General features: G+C 39.6%; 1 protein-coding gene across 4 annotated transcripts in view; it reads right to left on the bottom strand.

Moving 5' to 3' along the window:
• The window catches only part of USP53 (ubiquitin specific peptidase 53), a 40,618-nt gene extending 24,329 nt beyond the window's left edge, over positions 1–16,289 (bottom strand). For 2 of the 4 annotated variants that reach the window (XM_056357544.1, XM_056357558.1), the window contains exons 1-3: positions 16,150–16,289; positions 6,437–7,109; positions 4,040–4,132 (exon numbers count right to left, since the gene is read on the bottom strand). In XM_056357544.1, the coding sequence (XP_056213519.1) occupies positions 4,040–4,132; positions 6,437–6,580 (237 nt within the window). In that variant the 5' untranslated portion in view covers positions 6,581–7,109; positions 16,150–16,289. Of the gene's footprint in view, positions 1–4,039; positions 4,133–6,436; positions 7,110–15,627; positions 15,767–16,149 lie in introns of those variants that run through there. The other 2 variants (XM_056357535.1, XM_056357552.1) reach the window with 1 other exon arrangement.
• Between the last annotated feature and the right edge of the window lie 1,024 nt (positions 16,290–17,313).

Raw genomic sequence — 17,313 nt, 5'->3', positions numbered from 1 at the left:
CTTAGCTTCATGACCCACTTGACTAGACACCATGGTTCTGCATAAATACACCAGTTCCTATGCTGCATGCCTAAACAACAAATATATGAAGTGTTTATAAATCTATGCAACTTCAGAATGTCTTGTTCTCTCCTAAAGTTACTTAGGTTCCACGTTCTATTACTCATTCCATTATAAAAAGTTATGCTACCAAACTGAACATTGATCCAGTGGTAGACCACCACAGAAGTATATAAAAGTGCAAGCAATTTACTTTAGTTCCCAGAAGCAACACAAGCCTTTGTCTGTAATTATACAGCTTTTTTAATCTGGCCACTGGAACACAGTGGCTCATGCATACATAGCTCATCTTTACAGACGGTGTGCACTTCTTAGGGCATAATGTAATAGCACTCAGGTTAGTTTAAAACCCATCACTCATTCAACAATGTAACATGTACATTACTACTTCAGACAGGAGTGTATCTTTATTAAAATTAGGGCTATGCAAAACACTTCTACAAGTCTGATAGAATGCTGATAATCCTTGCTATTAAATCAGCTCTCTGCTGAACGAGGGCACACAGTACAAGAGAACAGGTCAGTATCTGCCACTCCAGAAGATGAGAATAAATTGCACTTGATTTTTTCTTAATTTCCCAGAAGAGATAGTTGGCTACTAGTATTCTTTTTGCCAGAGATACGTATGCAACTGACCTCATCATTTCGCAAGTAAGGGAGGCTGATTCTGAAAGAACACTGAAGTTAGAAGCTATTAAAGAAATGAGAAAACATCTGCAGATATTACAAGGTGTATTCCACTGTCAAGACATCCAAGTCAAACTTTACAGAAAGATGAAGGAAATAATGACAAAGCAAATCAGGAGAACATATGTAAAATATAAATAAGGATACACATTCTTCACATAGGAGGCCTATGGTTAAAAAAAAAAATAAAAATCTGTTGGACAGAAAGCAAAGGTACCACCGATAAGCAAAGTTTCAGAGCTAACAGAAAGTACTGTTGTAACCACGATGCATTCCAGGGTAAGTATGTGTCAAATATTTGAACTTCCCTCTCATTAACAAAAAGCATGTATTACTGATAAAAATTACAGTCAATATCTCAATGTAAACATTCAAAATTAAGGTTTTAACAGATCTGACAGTAAAAGTTTACTCTGCCTTAAAAACATTTATCACTTCCCATTTTGTCTGCTAGGTGATTTTTGGTATTTAACAGAGCCTTACATGTCCAGCAAAAAAAAAGAAAAAAAAAAAAGTACAGATAAGCATTTACGCAGATGTGTGCTCATTTCAGTAGCCTGCACAATCACAGTCCCACCCCAATGTTATCAAGAAAAAAGCATATTTAACTCTCAGACCACCATCAAAAGAAAAAGATAATGGATTAAACCGAAGTAAACCAGAATTTATTGTCTACACCTTTAATTTAGAGGAGAGGCTGATACAGATAAATCATTGGTGAACAAGTAGGAAGGATAAAAATAGCCCAAGCTCACCAAAAAAAACCAAAAAGCCCAAACAAACAAACAAAAAAAACCCCAAACCCCCCAACCCAAGTCACAAACAACTTACTGAAATGCATCCTCATCCAGCACATACACTGCATGAAAATCAAAATGCTTCTGGTTCTGAACACAGTACAAACACAAGCACTCAACCAGTTGCTCTCAAAAGCCAAGAAAGCAAAACCAGAAGCGTACATAATGACTGAGGACAAATACTTCCAAATGGGTTAACTGCCATGCTTTCAGTTCAGCACCTAGGCTGCTAGCCATGGAGTTATAAAGATCACAATGAAACTGTTAAAACAACAACTAATTCCATTCTAACCAATTTTAGGACAGGCAGCAGTACCACTTCTTATCAGTATTCTTGGGAACATATCAAAATAGGAAGACATAACAGTCCAGCCAATGCGAAATATTCTGGTACAGTAAGCCATTTAGACCAATCGTGCAAGAAGATACATCATGGGAGGAAACAATCCCTCAAGAACACATACTTGAAGAAAAAGGAAAATACCAAGTCCTAAATTACAGCAGCCTTATGAAGCAGTTGAAGCTAGCACGTTGCTTTGGAAGGTGACTTAAAGTGATGCAATACAGTACTTTGTTCTGGAGTCCCAAAAACTACAGGAAGAGAGAGGGTATTAAGATACAGCAAGTGGTATGTTTAGCTTGAAAAAAGGCAGCACCTGGTCTTCACAAGTGCACCACTAGAATGGAACAATTCATTATTTACAGGTTCAACTGCAACGCACCATGAGCACTACCTTCTTCATATTTCTGAGCACACTGAAGCTGCTACATTATTTTTTACTATGATTTCGGCGATTTAATGAGTTAAGAGAATTTAGTATAACACATACATTCCAGCCATTGTCACCCTTCAATCCCTCATTTCTTAAAAGCAGTTCCAGTGCAGCTTCAGACAAGACTGTATGTGACCAGAACTTGACATGTAATATGGGTCAAATCAAAAGGAAAAGGCTATAAAGTTTATTATAACATCAGATATGAACATTAATCCCTACACAAAAACCCCCAGGAAACTAAACCTATCATCCCTAGACAGACACAAGACTTTGTCTGAAAAAATAGAGGCATGCCTGAGTTATGGTCTGGACTTTATATACGAACAGGATCAAGCGTCCAGCACACAGAACTCCACGATGTGCATCCAAACACGAGTGAATCAAAAAGTCCCAACAAGTTCTGTAGAGTCAAGAGCTTATAAAAAGGTTGGAATAAAAGCCTCAGGAAGTTAATCTGAATATGTGTAGTCTCAACCTACTTCAACTTGTTGGCTTTTTAAAATGAACCATTTTAACCAAAGAAATAGAATGGCACCTTATAAAAAAAACAAACCCTAAGTTTGGAAAAAAGACAGACACATTCAAAACCAGCTGTACAATACTGCAATCATGATAAGCACCAAAAATGGCTGAAAAACCTACACCGTACATAGATTGTCCACCTCTTGAAAGATTAAATAGATATCACTGCAGTTTGTGCCTAAAATGCTTACTCAATAACAAGGTTTGGTCTGTGAAACTCCCTGAGAATGAACTCCAAAATACTTTGCTTATCCTTGTCTGCAGTTTATCATCATCAAAACCCGCTTCCTCAATGAACTACATTTTCAAATAGCGTTGTCCCTTTCAGCTCCCTCCAGGTGAGTGATTCCCAGTTCTGTGCATCACTGTATCTACTACTGTATTTGACTACACACTCTACAGCCCTGTATTAGAATCCCAGAAGTGTCTTTACTGTCAAATTGCAGTAAGAGTAGAAAGTGCATACTACTGAAAAAAAAAAAAAGCCCTATACATTTTTCCACTGGTATTTTTATCCCAACGAAACAGATGCCATACTTACAGCTGTTTCCCTAGTAACTGCAGGCAGCCAAACACCAGTGCAGTAAAAGCAGTAAGAAACTAACAGAACTCAACATTTGCTTACAGACTTCACATGAGTTACAGAACTGTTTTAAATGCAAGTTTTATGCACTAGTTAACATATGCAGACCTGACTTACTTTCAAACACTAAAGGTTTCCAGCTTTCATTAGTTTTCTAGTACCACTACTTGCCTTTCATTACTTACAAACTGAACAATTAAGTTCTGCACTGTTACCGTCAACTGAGAAAGAAAAGAATCCTGAGACCTTATCATACAGTAATACAGTTGTTGTAAAAGAATGGTATTCAAACACTGCAGGAAAGAACAAAAGCATATGCATGCAAAGCAAAGAACACCAGAAATCTGAGAGGCTAGCTGGAAGTTTTCAAACAATTTATACTGTCTTTCAATAGACAAAAGTTTTATATTTAAGCAGACTGTAAAATATCTTTGTTAAGCATAAGAAAATTTGTTATAAGCATTTTACAAATGTCCTTAAATCGAAATTGTTTCTTTACACAAGAATGACTTAGAATCACCTAGACATATGTACTATAGGGATATAAAATAGTAAAAATTAGTGAAATTATTTTCCCCTCATTTTGAAAGATGGTTCTTCCAAAAATTATTTACCTTTAATGCACAAAATATGCACGCATCTCCCTGACACACATGTCCAGTTAAACTTCTTAAACTTCGTCGAAATATGTCAAGTTGCCATAATACCTATAAAAATAAGTTTCACACAAAGTAATGAGTTCAGAAGGTTCTACAGTTATCACAGGAACATACAGTAGATTTTCTTTTTTTTTTTTTTATTTCATCTAACATGTACAACTTGAGCACCAATCTTGCTACAAGACTTATGGTCTTTTTCCATTAGTTTGGTAAATTGTGGAGGTGGAAGATTTGCACTTAACACTCAAAATTTTGATGTCATTTTCAAACTTTTTGAAACAGTGACAAACTACGTCCTTTGTGTGGAAAAAGAGCTGAAGTACTCTTAAGGAAGTAAGCAGCAAGCTGAACTGTCTACAGAGGTTGTGATAGTCTTCTCATGCCTTTACATCAGAGGAAGGCGGCTATCGAGTTTATTCCATTTCTCTCTCTCCTTCCCTCTCCCCTTCTCCATACTTTCTTTCAAAAAAAAATAAAAATAAAAATAAAAATTAAAATTAAAATTAAAAAAAAAGATGGAAACACAGAAACTGAGTTGTAGGTAAAATGCAAGAATCATTTTGGGTTAAGTCCATTCTTACAGTCTCTTACTAAATGACTGTTGAAATATGTTTGGTTTTCCACAGCTCTGAGTAATCCTGGTGCTTAATCAAGCATGCTTCTACCTTTTACTTGTTTAACTACTCTATATAAAGGTAATGCCAACTTGGTTACGCTACACTTTCTGTATCTAATGTCTTAGGTACACAATCAGTGCAGTAGTTCAGGAAGTTGGCCCATTAAAATAATGAATAAAATTCCCAAAAATGAGTTCTCAAGAGGCACAGTAACACAACAGCTGTGAATCCACGAAAAGAAAAAAATCCTATCTATAAATATAAAAGCTAAAATTAAATGGGAAGCATCTGAAGGTTGAACACAGGTAAAAAGAAAGGAATACATTTTTCCTTGTAAAAGGGCAGTCACTAATCATCAGCCAGCTTTTGATAAACAGCAGTAGGTTCTGAAGTAGTAGGACTGTCAGGAACCTATAACTAAAAAATACTTGGTGTTTAATTTTAGGGCAGCCTAAGGGAAAATAGCAAAAATGTAAAAGAATATAGGTCATACTGTTCCCATTGAACGGAAAACAGCAAACTCATTCTACTAGATCTATTGTACATTTTATTTTAAACATATTTAGCTACCATACACACCACATCGACCTTTCTCCTATGTATGTTTTAAACCATACAATTTTTAAGACTTAGTTTTTTAGGAAGTCTATGCATCTATTAAGCCCTCTGCCAATTTGGTAAATAATTCTGCACACTTTGAGAACAATCAAGTCCAAAATCTAATCATTACGAAAAATATATTATTCTGCTCTTTATTTGCACAGCCTAGAAATTTGCTGCTGCTTTGGATTTCTAGATTTAAAAAACTGTAGTATAAACAAAACTGTGCCTGATATTCTGACTTGCAGACAATGTGGAAAGGCTAGCACTGCTCTGTCTCAAAATTAAGTAGATTCCCTATATTAAGCAGGCTTGTAAAAGCTCAATTTTGTTATCATGCTAATGTCACTGTACTATTAAACTATACTTAACAGATTTAAAGAGCCAACATTTTTTCAATTGGCGATCACGTCAAAACAGAACAGTGCGTAGATTAAAACATGTAAGAAATTGGTCGGCAATATGTATGCATATAAACAGTAAAAAGAAATCTAAGTCATATTTCTTTGGTATGAAGTATATCTCCCACTCTAATTCCAAAGATCTTTCCTAAGATTAGAATCATAGCTTTCAACTGTATGTGCATCTTCTAATAAGCCACAAGTACTGGTTGCTCCACATTAAAAACTGTCTTGTAAATTTTGCCAAGTAATGTAACTGCTGTTTGATTGAAACAGTTTTAAAATTCAAGCAGCAAGGTTTAAAGTTATGAGTCATAAGTTTCTAAATACAAAAGGAAAGTTTTTCTGATATTCTTGATGCACATAAAATAAAAAGCCATGGTCTTCTGCAAAATGAAATATTTAATACTCTCTAATTCCTTAAAATTAAATGCTAAATAAAATTACTTCCACACAGTTGTCTTTTCCTACAATTGCCACTTTTTTTTTTTTAAATATATTTTTTTAAGGGAAGTCCATTCCAAAAAGACATGCTATTCTGTCTTACTTGGAATCATTAAGAAGTTTAACTGAAAACTCAATTTAAGACCATTGAAAAAAAGTGCTGTATTTTTCTGTAGAATACACATACTGCAATACAAATGATAAAAACAGCATTGTCAAAAGAACTTTCCCTATGACCATCTAAGCTGCTACAAACCCAGAATTGTTTAATAAATCAATTTATTTCTTACCTGAACAGCACTATTGAGAAAGCAGCTGTTTTGTCCTGGTTCATTTAACAAGCCTTTTGTAGGGGCCAGGGACAGTATACTTCCGGGCTGATAAACTTTTCCAAGGTTACCCCCAGGTTTTCTTAAGAATTTCACCCATGCCATTATTTTTTAGACTTTATAATTGTAATATTTACGCCTAAATATTTAAGGATATGATGGGTGCAAGGCAAAGAAGAAGGTCCTAAGAGAACTGCTCTGAAGTCATGGCATTCCGTTCAACACTGTGCAACAGTAACCATTCACAGATTTAAGTCCATTTTCCACCAGCAACTGTCAGCCATCTATGAGGATCAGTCTCTCAGTTAAAACACAGCTATACAAAGTTTTTAACTCTCAGACTTTAGATTAAGAAATAAAATAAAAGGTGTCCAGTTAAAGTTAAAACATGTTAACAGTTATTAGAATAAAAGTTCTTATTAAGCAAGTTGCACAGGAACTGACTTCCCTTTCAGGGATATCAATAAAGTCATTGGTTGTATTATAAGAAGTTTATATCACAAAAATGGAAAGTTCTTGACAGGCGTTATACTCCTGTTCTCTCATTTCATTCTGTCTTCTTTTTAACATTGACCCATGAAATATATTCCAGTTTAGATGACTCCATGTTTATTTCATTCTCTTCCCAGGGAATCTGAAATAGGAAAAGAACAGAAAAAATAAAACCAGAATTTTCCAAAACATTAAAGATCTTCTAAATGAGAAAAGAGATCATGGCCAAAACAATCTCTTAACCTAAAGGTATATGCAATAACCAGGGAAGAAGAGGAGAAGAAACAATTGCCACCTAAGAGTTGTTTTTAAGGCAAAAAAATTAAATTCTTTATCTGTCATAATCAAATATCTTTGAATTGATATTTATTAGATATTTCTAACAAACCTCTAAAGATCACAATAAAATTACTGTAAAGGTTCTGCAAACGATATGCAACAGCTTGTAAAGAGACCATATAAACACATGAGATATTCTGCCTTTGACTTCCAAAGTCTAGTAAGTGCACCAAGAAAAAAAAATAAATTTATTCAACACTTGAAAGCCTAAGATGGTTTTGATTTCAATACTCTACCAAATCACATGAACTGATATATATTTCTGTATTACTAGAATGTTATAGATGGATTCTCAGCTAGTACTCAGCTTTCAACATTTTGTACTACCCAGCAAACACTACATAAATATGTCATTAACCTTGCTGCATTCTTAAAGCATCCAGAAAAACACAGCTAATAGCAGAGCAAGAACATTCTGGTAGCTGCTCCAATAACAGATTCCAAGATTTTCAAATTCCAACAACAAGAGTTGTTTCTCTCATTGCTGAAGGTATATATTTAAGGTTAAATGACTCGTCATCCAGCCCATCACCACATGCAGTGTCCATCTCATAACAATAGGTAATTCAATCAGTTTGGCATTACCACATCACCCACATAAACATCTGAAATAACTGCACAGAAGAGAATAAACTTAAACCAAAGCAATTAAGGCTGCATATTTAAGAAAAAAAAAAAAAAAAAAGGTGAAACACGGGCCTCAACCAAGGCACCTTAGGTTTTACAAGCATGTGAGATACTAAAGATGTACCAGTATACTTCAAACCTTGCAGCCTTCTCACCACTGTTTTTTCCACTGCGCCAGCCTGTCAAGATTGACAAGCAGCATTAAAAAATGAAAATACCTTTTGTAGTTAGAATGCTGTTTAATTGGAAGAACAACCAGCACCACATTCCCAACACACAGTTCTACAACTCTTACTATTGTACAGCTGTGATACCAGAGAAACAAATCACACCACTTCCAAAAATAGCTGCAAGAAGTCTTGCACCCCTTTAAAAGAAATATCAGTACTTGCTTGTAGTACAAAAACCACAACTGGAACCTAACCAAAAGTCCCTTTTGTCCCATGCATAATGAGATGGCTTTTTGTTTACCAATGTTATTGTACCTCAACCATAAGTAATTTGATTTAATAATACTGCAAATAGTGTGATTTCTGACAGCACTGAGCAAGGACTCCAAAATCTAACTGGAAACTGACCTTGACAGAGTATCTACCATGTGATAATTTTGTTTTCTTTATGTTCACTTCATTAAACCTAGAAAGGGGGGTGGGGAGATGCAGCAAGTAACTGGAAGTTCATACAGTTTAAGATCTATTAGAACCTTTAATTAATTAAAAGGAGTAGCAAGTTAAATTTATTTCTTTTTTCCACGTAGAAGTCAAAGTGCTCAGTGGCATAACAGCTGTTCTACAAAGGACCGAACTCTAAGAAAACAGGGCCAGACGTGAAGGCAAGAGTAAAACAAAGATTAACACAGAAAAAGATTAAAGATTCTCTGAATCAGGTATGCAGAGTGATCACTTGATCTGTACAGATCAATTAAAGGAAATGAAATATTTTTAACAGGTGTTTTCATTAGAAAGTTTCAGTATAGTACATAAGTAGAAAATAATGAATTACTACAGTAAAGATGAATAAAGAGGAATCAAGGGGAAAAAAATCTAAGGTGTATAGCTGTTTATTAAAAATACATATACATAGATTTTCAAGAAGCCAGTAACGCACATCAAAAGCACTTAGTAATATGAAGCATCATTTGGCCCAAGGTCTCCTGCTATCATAGGGGACCATAACCTTTAATTCCTAAAAATAAAGTTATAACTATGAATTTAAAAAATAAATTAAAAAACCCCAGAAGAATCTTACATTCAAGTCCTTCAACCATCAAATACTTTGCACTGATTTTTGATTTAATATTTCTATATCCATACTGGAAAACTGTCCTAATACATTTCTGCACAAAAAGAGCGTGCTCCTTGACATACCAGAGAAGCTTCTTGAGACTACTTGAGTTTGTAATTCTTTATATAAATTCCCATATGGAGAATTATGTATAGTTTTTTCCACTCTCCTGCTGCTGTCTCAGAAGACAAAACTGTAGTTAAGATGAACTATTTTTGGTAATCAGCAATATCAAACTGGGTACGCTGAAGATGGAAAATCCAGGAAAGAGACTGGATTGGGAGCTGTACAGATGGCCTGCGTTAACCGGAAAGGTGTAAAGTCTATTTGTTTGGGATGTCCGTTGCGTTCCTACCTTTGAGTAGGCAGGAGCAACAGGATCGATACAGTTCTGACCCAGAAGCACCAGGCTTGCGATCAGGGTCTCCCAACCAAAAATAAACTCCCTACTGAATACACTACACCTCTCACCTCTGAAACTGCTCACACAGTGGTACCCCACTAACAATGGTGATCCAGCTAGACAGGCCCCTGCTGTCTGCACTTCAGTGGAAAGATTGCTCAGCATGCAGCAGCCAAAATAAGGGAGGGAACAGATAAAAAGTAAGGTAGACTGTATGCCAATGATAAAATACAGAAGTTACTGAGAAGAGACAAGTTTCCGGTATCTAAATTTCATTTGCAAACAGATCTCATATTCAAATGTGAGGATGGACTGCAGCTGGTTATTTAGAGACATCCAAGGATAGACAAGAACAGTTCAGATTAATTTCCAGCCCAAAAAAAAAGAGAAAAGTTGAATCTTTGCTTCATAATGAAGTTATTTCCTCATATGAAATGTAATGGTAGACACAAAGTCATGTTAAATTTAGGAAACTTTTGCTAAGACCAACAGACAAAAATCATAGAACATTCAGAAAAATTTTACCTCTGAAGCTCTAATTTTCAACCTTGTGACTTAATATAAGTCAGTCACAAGGGTAGAAGAGATTTCATCAACTTTTATATTTGTTTCTTATCATACTTTCAAGCACAATTTCCCTATGTTTCGGAACAACAGATTTATGCATGGGCATGGTGAGGTGGGGGTCGGGGCGGTGACAGAATCTCAGTTATTACTTATTCTGTATTTTAACTGCTAAGAAACACATATGCTGTTTTGGAAACAAGAGTTCTTCCAGAACAATTTCAGACAAAGAGCTTTCTTTCACTCAGAAATTCCAGAAAGTCATTTCGCCTTGCATTTCAGGGATGCCCTAGAAGAAAAATCCCATGCACTACGCATTTAGCTGTGGGGCTGTGTTTTAGAAAAGTTACAATAATTCACCTCAAGAAGTCAACAAAAAGTGGTTCTGGATTAGCTCTATGTTGCTGTCACATTACATTAAGATGCTTGCTGTTTAATTCTACATCCACAAAGCTGTGAATACAAACAATTTCAACTATCACACCAGGTAAGTTTACACAATCTTATTCTAAAACTGCAGTACACATTTATTGTACAGTTTTTGTACGCGAACCGGATACTCATTTTCCAAAGCACTGTGATATTATATGCATATGGCCTCTATTAACTACCCACATTAGTATCTTTTCCTGAAAATTTAAATACAAAATTAGAAAGATCAGAGGTAACTACTTAAAAATATTTTCATGCAACCTTCTCAAATTACTCTTTCTATAAATGCATTCTTTAAACTGCCTATGTTGCACCAAACATACTCCCCCACAGCAATTAAATGTGTCAAATGTTTAAGAACAAACAAGAAAGGCATATCAGGAAGGTATTCCATTTAAAAGATCCCTCTGTACTTCTAAACTAGAACTCTGCACCAAACATGCGCTCTAGTCCCTTAATAACTACTCTTTCTCCCCAAAAACAGTCACAGTCAACCCCAGGAACAACCAGTAGCTGTGAAATAATAAGATCTTAGTACACAGTTCTCTGGCCAATGTGACTATTAAGTCCTAGCCTGGAGTAGAAAGTTCCACCACCCTATCTTCCTCCACTAATAATTTATATCAAATACTATGATGCATAGCTGCTTATTCACTAATAAGAGGGGCACTGTAGACGAGCCTTCCAATGGTGCCATAAGCAATGGGATTAACTTCTGTCACCCATTTGTCATCAAAGACTCTCCCTAAGGAAAGTTGATAGTAGCATCTTGTTTTGAGATTGATATTATCTCAAAGTTTGAGGTTTAAGAAAAGAATAAATAAAGAAGAAAAAAGCTAAGATCAAAGAAAGCTATTGTGGAAGACACTGAGGCACGTGCTCTTTCCACGGCAAATTCTTCTGGCTTTGGACCACCCCCCAAGAGTACTGCTCTGCTGACAAGGCTACCCTCATTGTAATTGTTCCATAAACCAGATGCTGCTGACCAGCCTTGACTCCCTCCACCTCCCATAATGTTTGGTGAAGCTTTTAGATAACTGGGACTCAGACCAGCAACTCCCTCAACCTAAATTCAATACTGTATAGGTCTATAATTAGGAACTACATGTCTGTGGTAAGCCAGTGTTGCATAGAGCACTGCAGCATTTATTAGCCACTGGGGTTTACCATCTCTTTGTTAAGTTTTTGACTTGACAAAGGTGTGGGTGACTGAAGATAGATCATAGGTCACTGAACCGTAGAATCTTCAGTAGGTGCATTCTTTCAGCAAGACAGCTATTTCACACAGTGTTACTGACAAGCTACGTATGATTTTCAGCAGCTGAGATTTAAAGAAATATTCTTGCCCTTCAGACTAAAGGGATCAATTTTGGATGACTGTTCTCAATTAAAGACTCTAAACAAGGGCTATGAACTCTGAAACCAACATCTATTTACCAGCCTAAGTTAACTCAACTTGACCAATTTCAGTCATCAACGACCTCCTCAAGCACCTGACTAGCCTCAGTTGTGCAGCCCTGCAGGGCAAAATATATACCTGTCACAAGTTTCTGGCACTTGCCTTTATAAGTTCCAGAACAACCAATAACACTAACATGCCCTTTTGCTGACTATCACCCATTTTGTTGGTATACCCTAGCCTGTAAGTAACTGCAGCTGGCACAGTCTTTTCAATCAATGTAAAAAGTAACTAAGCTTAGAAATCAGTGCAGTTACTATTTTACCTAAACAAAATCACTTTCTACAAGCACATGTGGGTTTAGGCATCTTTGAAATCCATTTAGATAAAACAGATGAGATAAACAGTTGGTTCTGTGAATACTGGAACTAGCAATGCCTGGCTCCCTGTACTGTTATGTCTTACAGCTGACTTCTCTCACAGTTTTCTCCCTAGATGGGGCATATGCCAACTCTGCTCCTTGCGTCTTCTTACAAGGTCTCTCTCTTCCAGCCAGCTGCATGTTTTCATGCACTTTGTACATACATCATCATCTATAAGACTTCTATCCCTTCTGTCACATTGGGTGGAAACCTGCCAATGGGTTCAGAAGCTGTTGACTGTCTCTGAAATTTGGCTGAAGAATTGTTATTTACATCTTCACAACTTCATTTTGCAACTACTCTCAGTGTGCTGCATAAATGACTAATGGCTCATGCCCAACACTAAGGTTACTTTGAAGCCACAGAGCTTTTAGCTTCTGCTGGCAGTACATGCCTCTGTGCTGAGCCTGGCAACTCACCCAATGGTCTGAGAACTCTGGTAAATTGATTTCTGAACTGATATACAACTTAGGAATTCAGATACAAGACAACAAAAATCTGGAAGAAAAAGTGATTAAATTTACTGCAAGGGAATAAACTTATGATGGGAAACCACTAGAGCTTTCTGCAGTGAGCCAACATTATTAGGACTGTGCTTACTTTCTCCTCCTCAACAGGATGAAATCCATCAAAATTTCAACAACTTGCAACTGTGAGAATTTCAGTGTTCTCCACAGCTCAAAAGCCTGTCATTTAAAATTTGACAAAAATTGCCAACAAAACAAAGATCTGATTTGTCCTGAGACAATATTGGAGGTTGCAATCATTTCCCCGCCATGTTTGGGGAAAAAAAAACCCACCAAAAAAACCACACCAGCAATGAAGCTGCTTAAAAAATTGTAGTAAAAGACAAAAATTTGAAACGAACAAACTCTTACATTCACCTCAACTAGGCTGACTCATATTTTTTGGTCCTGGCTCAAACTGTCCCCTTCCACCTTCACCACAATGTCGAACTGTGTTATGTCAACAGCTCTCAGTTGCCGTAAGATACACCTAATGCTTTTAATAGTCACCAGTCTTTGTCTTTGAAAATAATACTATACAATTCAAAAGCTGTGAAAGAAATAGGTTTATGAGAATGCAAATTCTCACTATTTGAAATATCAAATAGAGAAAAAACCCCAAACAACCCTGCATTAATAGCACTTGCAACACATGTAACACTAAGACAAAACAAAACAAAAATCCCATCCCCAGCAACCACTATTAGCCTTGATTTTGTGGGCCATCTGCAAGTATACCAGCCAGTGTTATTGGTCTGACACATTCTTTCTGCCTTCAGTCACTGACTCAAGAAGTGCCCAGGAGATAAAAGGGGTGTTTGATGGTTGTATCTTCCAGAAATTCTTACAACCATTCTCTGAAGATTTTAAACCCAATCTTTTTCATCTATTTTCTCTTCTCCAGTCCTTATCCATTTAGCTGTCCCTCATACACCGAACTGCCGCTCCTGCATGTCATACTTCCCTGTATCCTTTCAAGATGGGAGCGGCAGAAGCATAGATGCTGTCCCAGATGGCTTTTGTATAAGTATACAATTTTTTCTTTAAGCTGTTCCAATAAAAACTTTCCTGTTTGCATCAAAACCAAAACAACAGGTTCACAAGCTCGGCATCTCCGGGCTGTTGCAACAAGAAACCAACTTTAGAAATAGCTACAATGGGAACTCCAAGTAAAAGATCTTAAAGAAAACAAATTCCGAACCCATGACATGGGCCAGCATTTACAGTGAATCATCGCACAGAAACTACAGAGCAGATTTTTGTTTCTCCATCTTCCTACTCCTTTACAGAATGGTATGTTCCAAGATTACCACATACTCTTTCTTTAACAAAAAAAAGATAGAAGGTGTCTTTGCAATGATAATTCTCACACTTGCCTTTTTATCCCAGATTAACCGCCTGACCAAACTGTAATCTCGCCTTTCAGTTTTCTGTGTAGATGGTTTTGATCATTAACAGAAGTGCAAAATACCAAGTGCTCTTCCTTCCCCCAAAAGCTTTCCGATTTCTTAAGTCACCAGGAAAAACTACATAATTGAGTTACAAGGAATGCCAATAGGTGCATCATCTTCAAGCCCACCCACAAAAAAGAATGATCTGAATCATTACACTTCACATATTTCTTCACAAACAGATCAGTACAAACCTATCCACAAACATTTCACTCGGTTCATATGTCTAAAATTCTGGTCCAGTCCATCTCCGTTACAGCCTCAACCCATAATCATTTAACCTTGCCCCAACCCCAACTTGTCTCTGCTTTCAAAGTTTTCATTCTCATCACTGTGCCTCTTGCGTGACTAAACTCTTTTACTCTACCAAGAGGCATTAAACAAGGAAAAACAACAAAGGGTTGCTACCAAGATCTCTGCAAGCAACACAACACGTGATAGAGCTAATACTCTGACCTCAAAGTCCTATGGGTCTCTCACCCAAACAATTCTGTTAGTAGTACATCATGCACACTGTACGACTGAAAGCAATTCTGCACTATCAGGCTTTGATATGACAGTCAAGTGCATATCTTCGGTGTTTTCATTGCAAACACCCCACTGGTCCAGGAGTACTTTTTTCCACAAGTAATCTGATATTTAAGAAAACAAACCAGTAACTACATCTCACTTTGCAACAATTTGTTAAAGGAAGAAACGGTTACGTATCATCTGATGAGGCTAGTTTATATTCAGATTATAACACGTGCTCTCACTATTTTGATGCCTGAAATCACCCTTCCATTCTACAAGAACAGAGCAGTTAATAATACTCAGTTCCACTGCCTTGAGGGGAAAGGGGATACCGCATCACTGGTCAGGCACAATACTATTCACATGATTTAAGTTTTTGCTCCGAAAATAATCCTAGTAGCTTCAAAGTAAACCGAGAGGGGGCTTTTTTGCGTGCGCAAAATAAAGCATTAAGTAGAGATACGTAAAACCCAAGCTTATTTGGGGAAGGCAAAAACAGCTGTCGAGAGAACAAGCCATTTCCTCCGAAAAGCTAATTTTAAAATATTTGCAATTAAAATCTAAGCATGGGACAAAGTTAAACGGCGGCTCGGGTGCTAAACTGATGCTTTGCATACAGCTACCGACGTGCCTCAAACTCCACCTCTACGAACACAGCAAAGAACAAACACAGCCTCCAAATACTGTAAACTGATTAAATTTCAGACAGCTCCATCCTACCTGTACCGGCATTTCCTGTTCCAAACAGTCTTTGAAAACGCTCCAGACGAACTCGCTGATGGGCATGTGACTACCACGTTAAACATTAACTTCACCTCCCGGCTCTTAACGCAGGAGCTGGCCCCAGCTCCGCACGGCGGCGGTGCCCGCGCCCCGGGTAGCCCACCCCACAGCCCCGCTGCCCGCTGCCCGCAGCCGCCGGCCCCGACCCGCTCTCACCCCGCGCCGCGCGGGCCCCTCCGCGGGTGGGCGCCGCGCGCCGCCTCAGCGCGGCGCCCTCAGCAGGCGACGGTGGGCGCCCGCCCGCCCCTCCCCGCACGGCGGGACCCCCCCGCCCACCAGCAGGTGAACGGCCCGCGGCGTTCCCCACACCGCCGCCGGCGGGTCCCGGCCTCCCCTCGCCACGTCCCGCGGGGGCGGAGAGGCGGACCCCCCGCTACCCTTTGCCCGCCGTAGGGCCCCGGCTTGCCGCCAGGGCCGCCGCCTCAGCAGGGACGCGACCCTGCCCGACCCCCGACTCACCGCCGGTGGCCGGCGGCCGCAGCACACAGCTCCTCTCTCGCCCCCTCCCGGCGGCGACTCTGGGCCCGGGCCCGGGCCCGGCCCCGCCTTACGGCACCTCCCGCTCCTCCCCGCTCCCCTCCCTGAGCCCGGCGCTGCGGGGCGGCCTCTCGCGCTCCCCCCTCCCTCTCCCGCCCCGGCGGCGCGCCTGCGCGGTGTGGCGGCCGCGGCAGCGGGGTCGCGCGTCTCCCCGCCGGGGAGCCCGGATCTTCCCGCGCGCGCCCGGCTCCGGCAGGAGTGGGCGGGGGGAGCGGTCGGAGGGGCCGGGCCAATCGCGGTGCCGCCGCCCGCCGCGCGCGGGCCGGGCCGCTCGGGTCGCGCAGGCGCAGTGGGTGCGCGGGAGGGCCCGCGCGCGAGGGTCCGGCGGCGTTACCCCCCCTGAGGCGGCCGAGGGGCCGCGGCCGAGGGCTGTGGGCTGGGGGAGCCGCGGCAAGGTAAGGGGCTGCCGCAACCTCCCCCTTCCTCCCTGTTCTACCCCTTGTTGAGGACGCGGTTGTCCCCAGTGTCAAAACCGCTGTAGCTGCACCTGAGGTAACCGGGAGCAGCTCGCGAAGCCGCCTGGTCGCGGCCCAGGGAGGCTCTGCTTGGGCTGTTCCAAGCCGCTGGGTTTTTGAGTTAATAGCCCCTTAAAACGAACGAGGCAGCCGTTGCTTTTCCAGCAATCGTTTTCTAGTGCTCACCTCAGGATACGCACATTGTCTTTACTGAAGGTGCCCATGCCATAGCCCAGGGACGTGGGTGGCTTGTGGAGCCTGGGCAGCTCCCAAGCCAGATCCCGGACAAGCATACGTACATCCCAGAGTTGCATGGTGTTGAAGTGCTATGTTGCCTACGAGGATCCTACACTATCTATCACCTGCCTGAGGGTCATTGCTCCAAAGCCGTATTCCCTAAAATTTTATCTGCTCTGTTATTTTGGAGAGGGAGGAGTGTTTCCTTTCGTTACGTGCAGAAGGAATTACAGGTGGATGAATACTAGCATTTCTAGTTGCTCAAGTACCTTCTATATTTCACTGTTGTCATCTCCCTGAATAAGCCTGTAGATTTCATTAACACATTTCATTTCTAGGTAAACAATGATACTTTTAAGTATTACCACACCCAACACAATACAAGGTTAAGTAT

Source organism: Falco biarmicus, chromosome 1 (genome assembly GCF_023638135.1).
Source record: "Falco biarmicus isolate bFalBia1 chromosome 1, bFalBia1.pri, whole genome shotgun sequence".
Taxonomy (NCBI): Eukaryota; Metazoa; Chordata; class Aves; order Falconiformes; family Falconidae; genus Falco; species Falco biarmicus.
The sequence above is the reverse complement of the archived record's forward strand: the minus strand, read 5'-3'. Positions and strand labels throughout refer to the sequence as shown.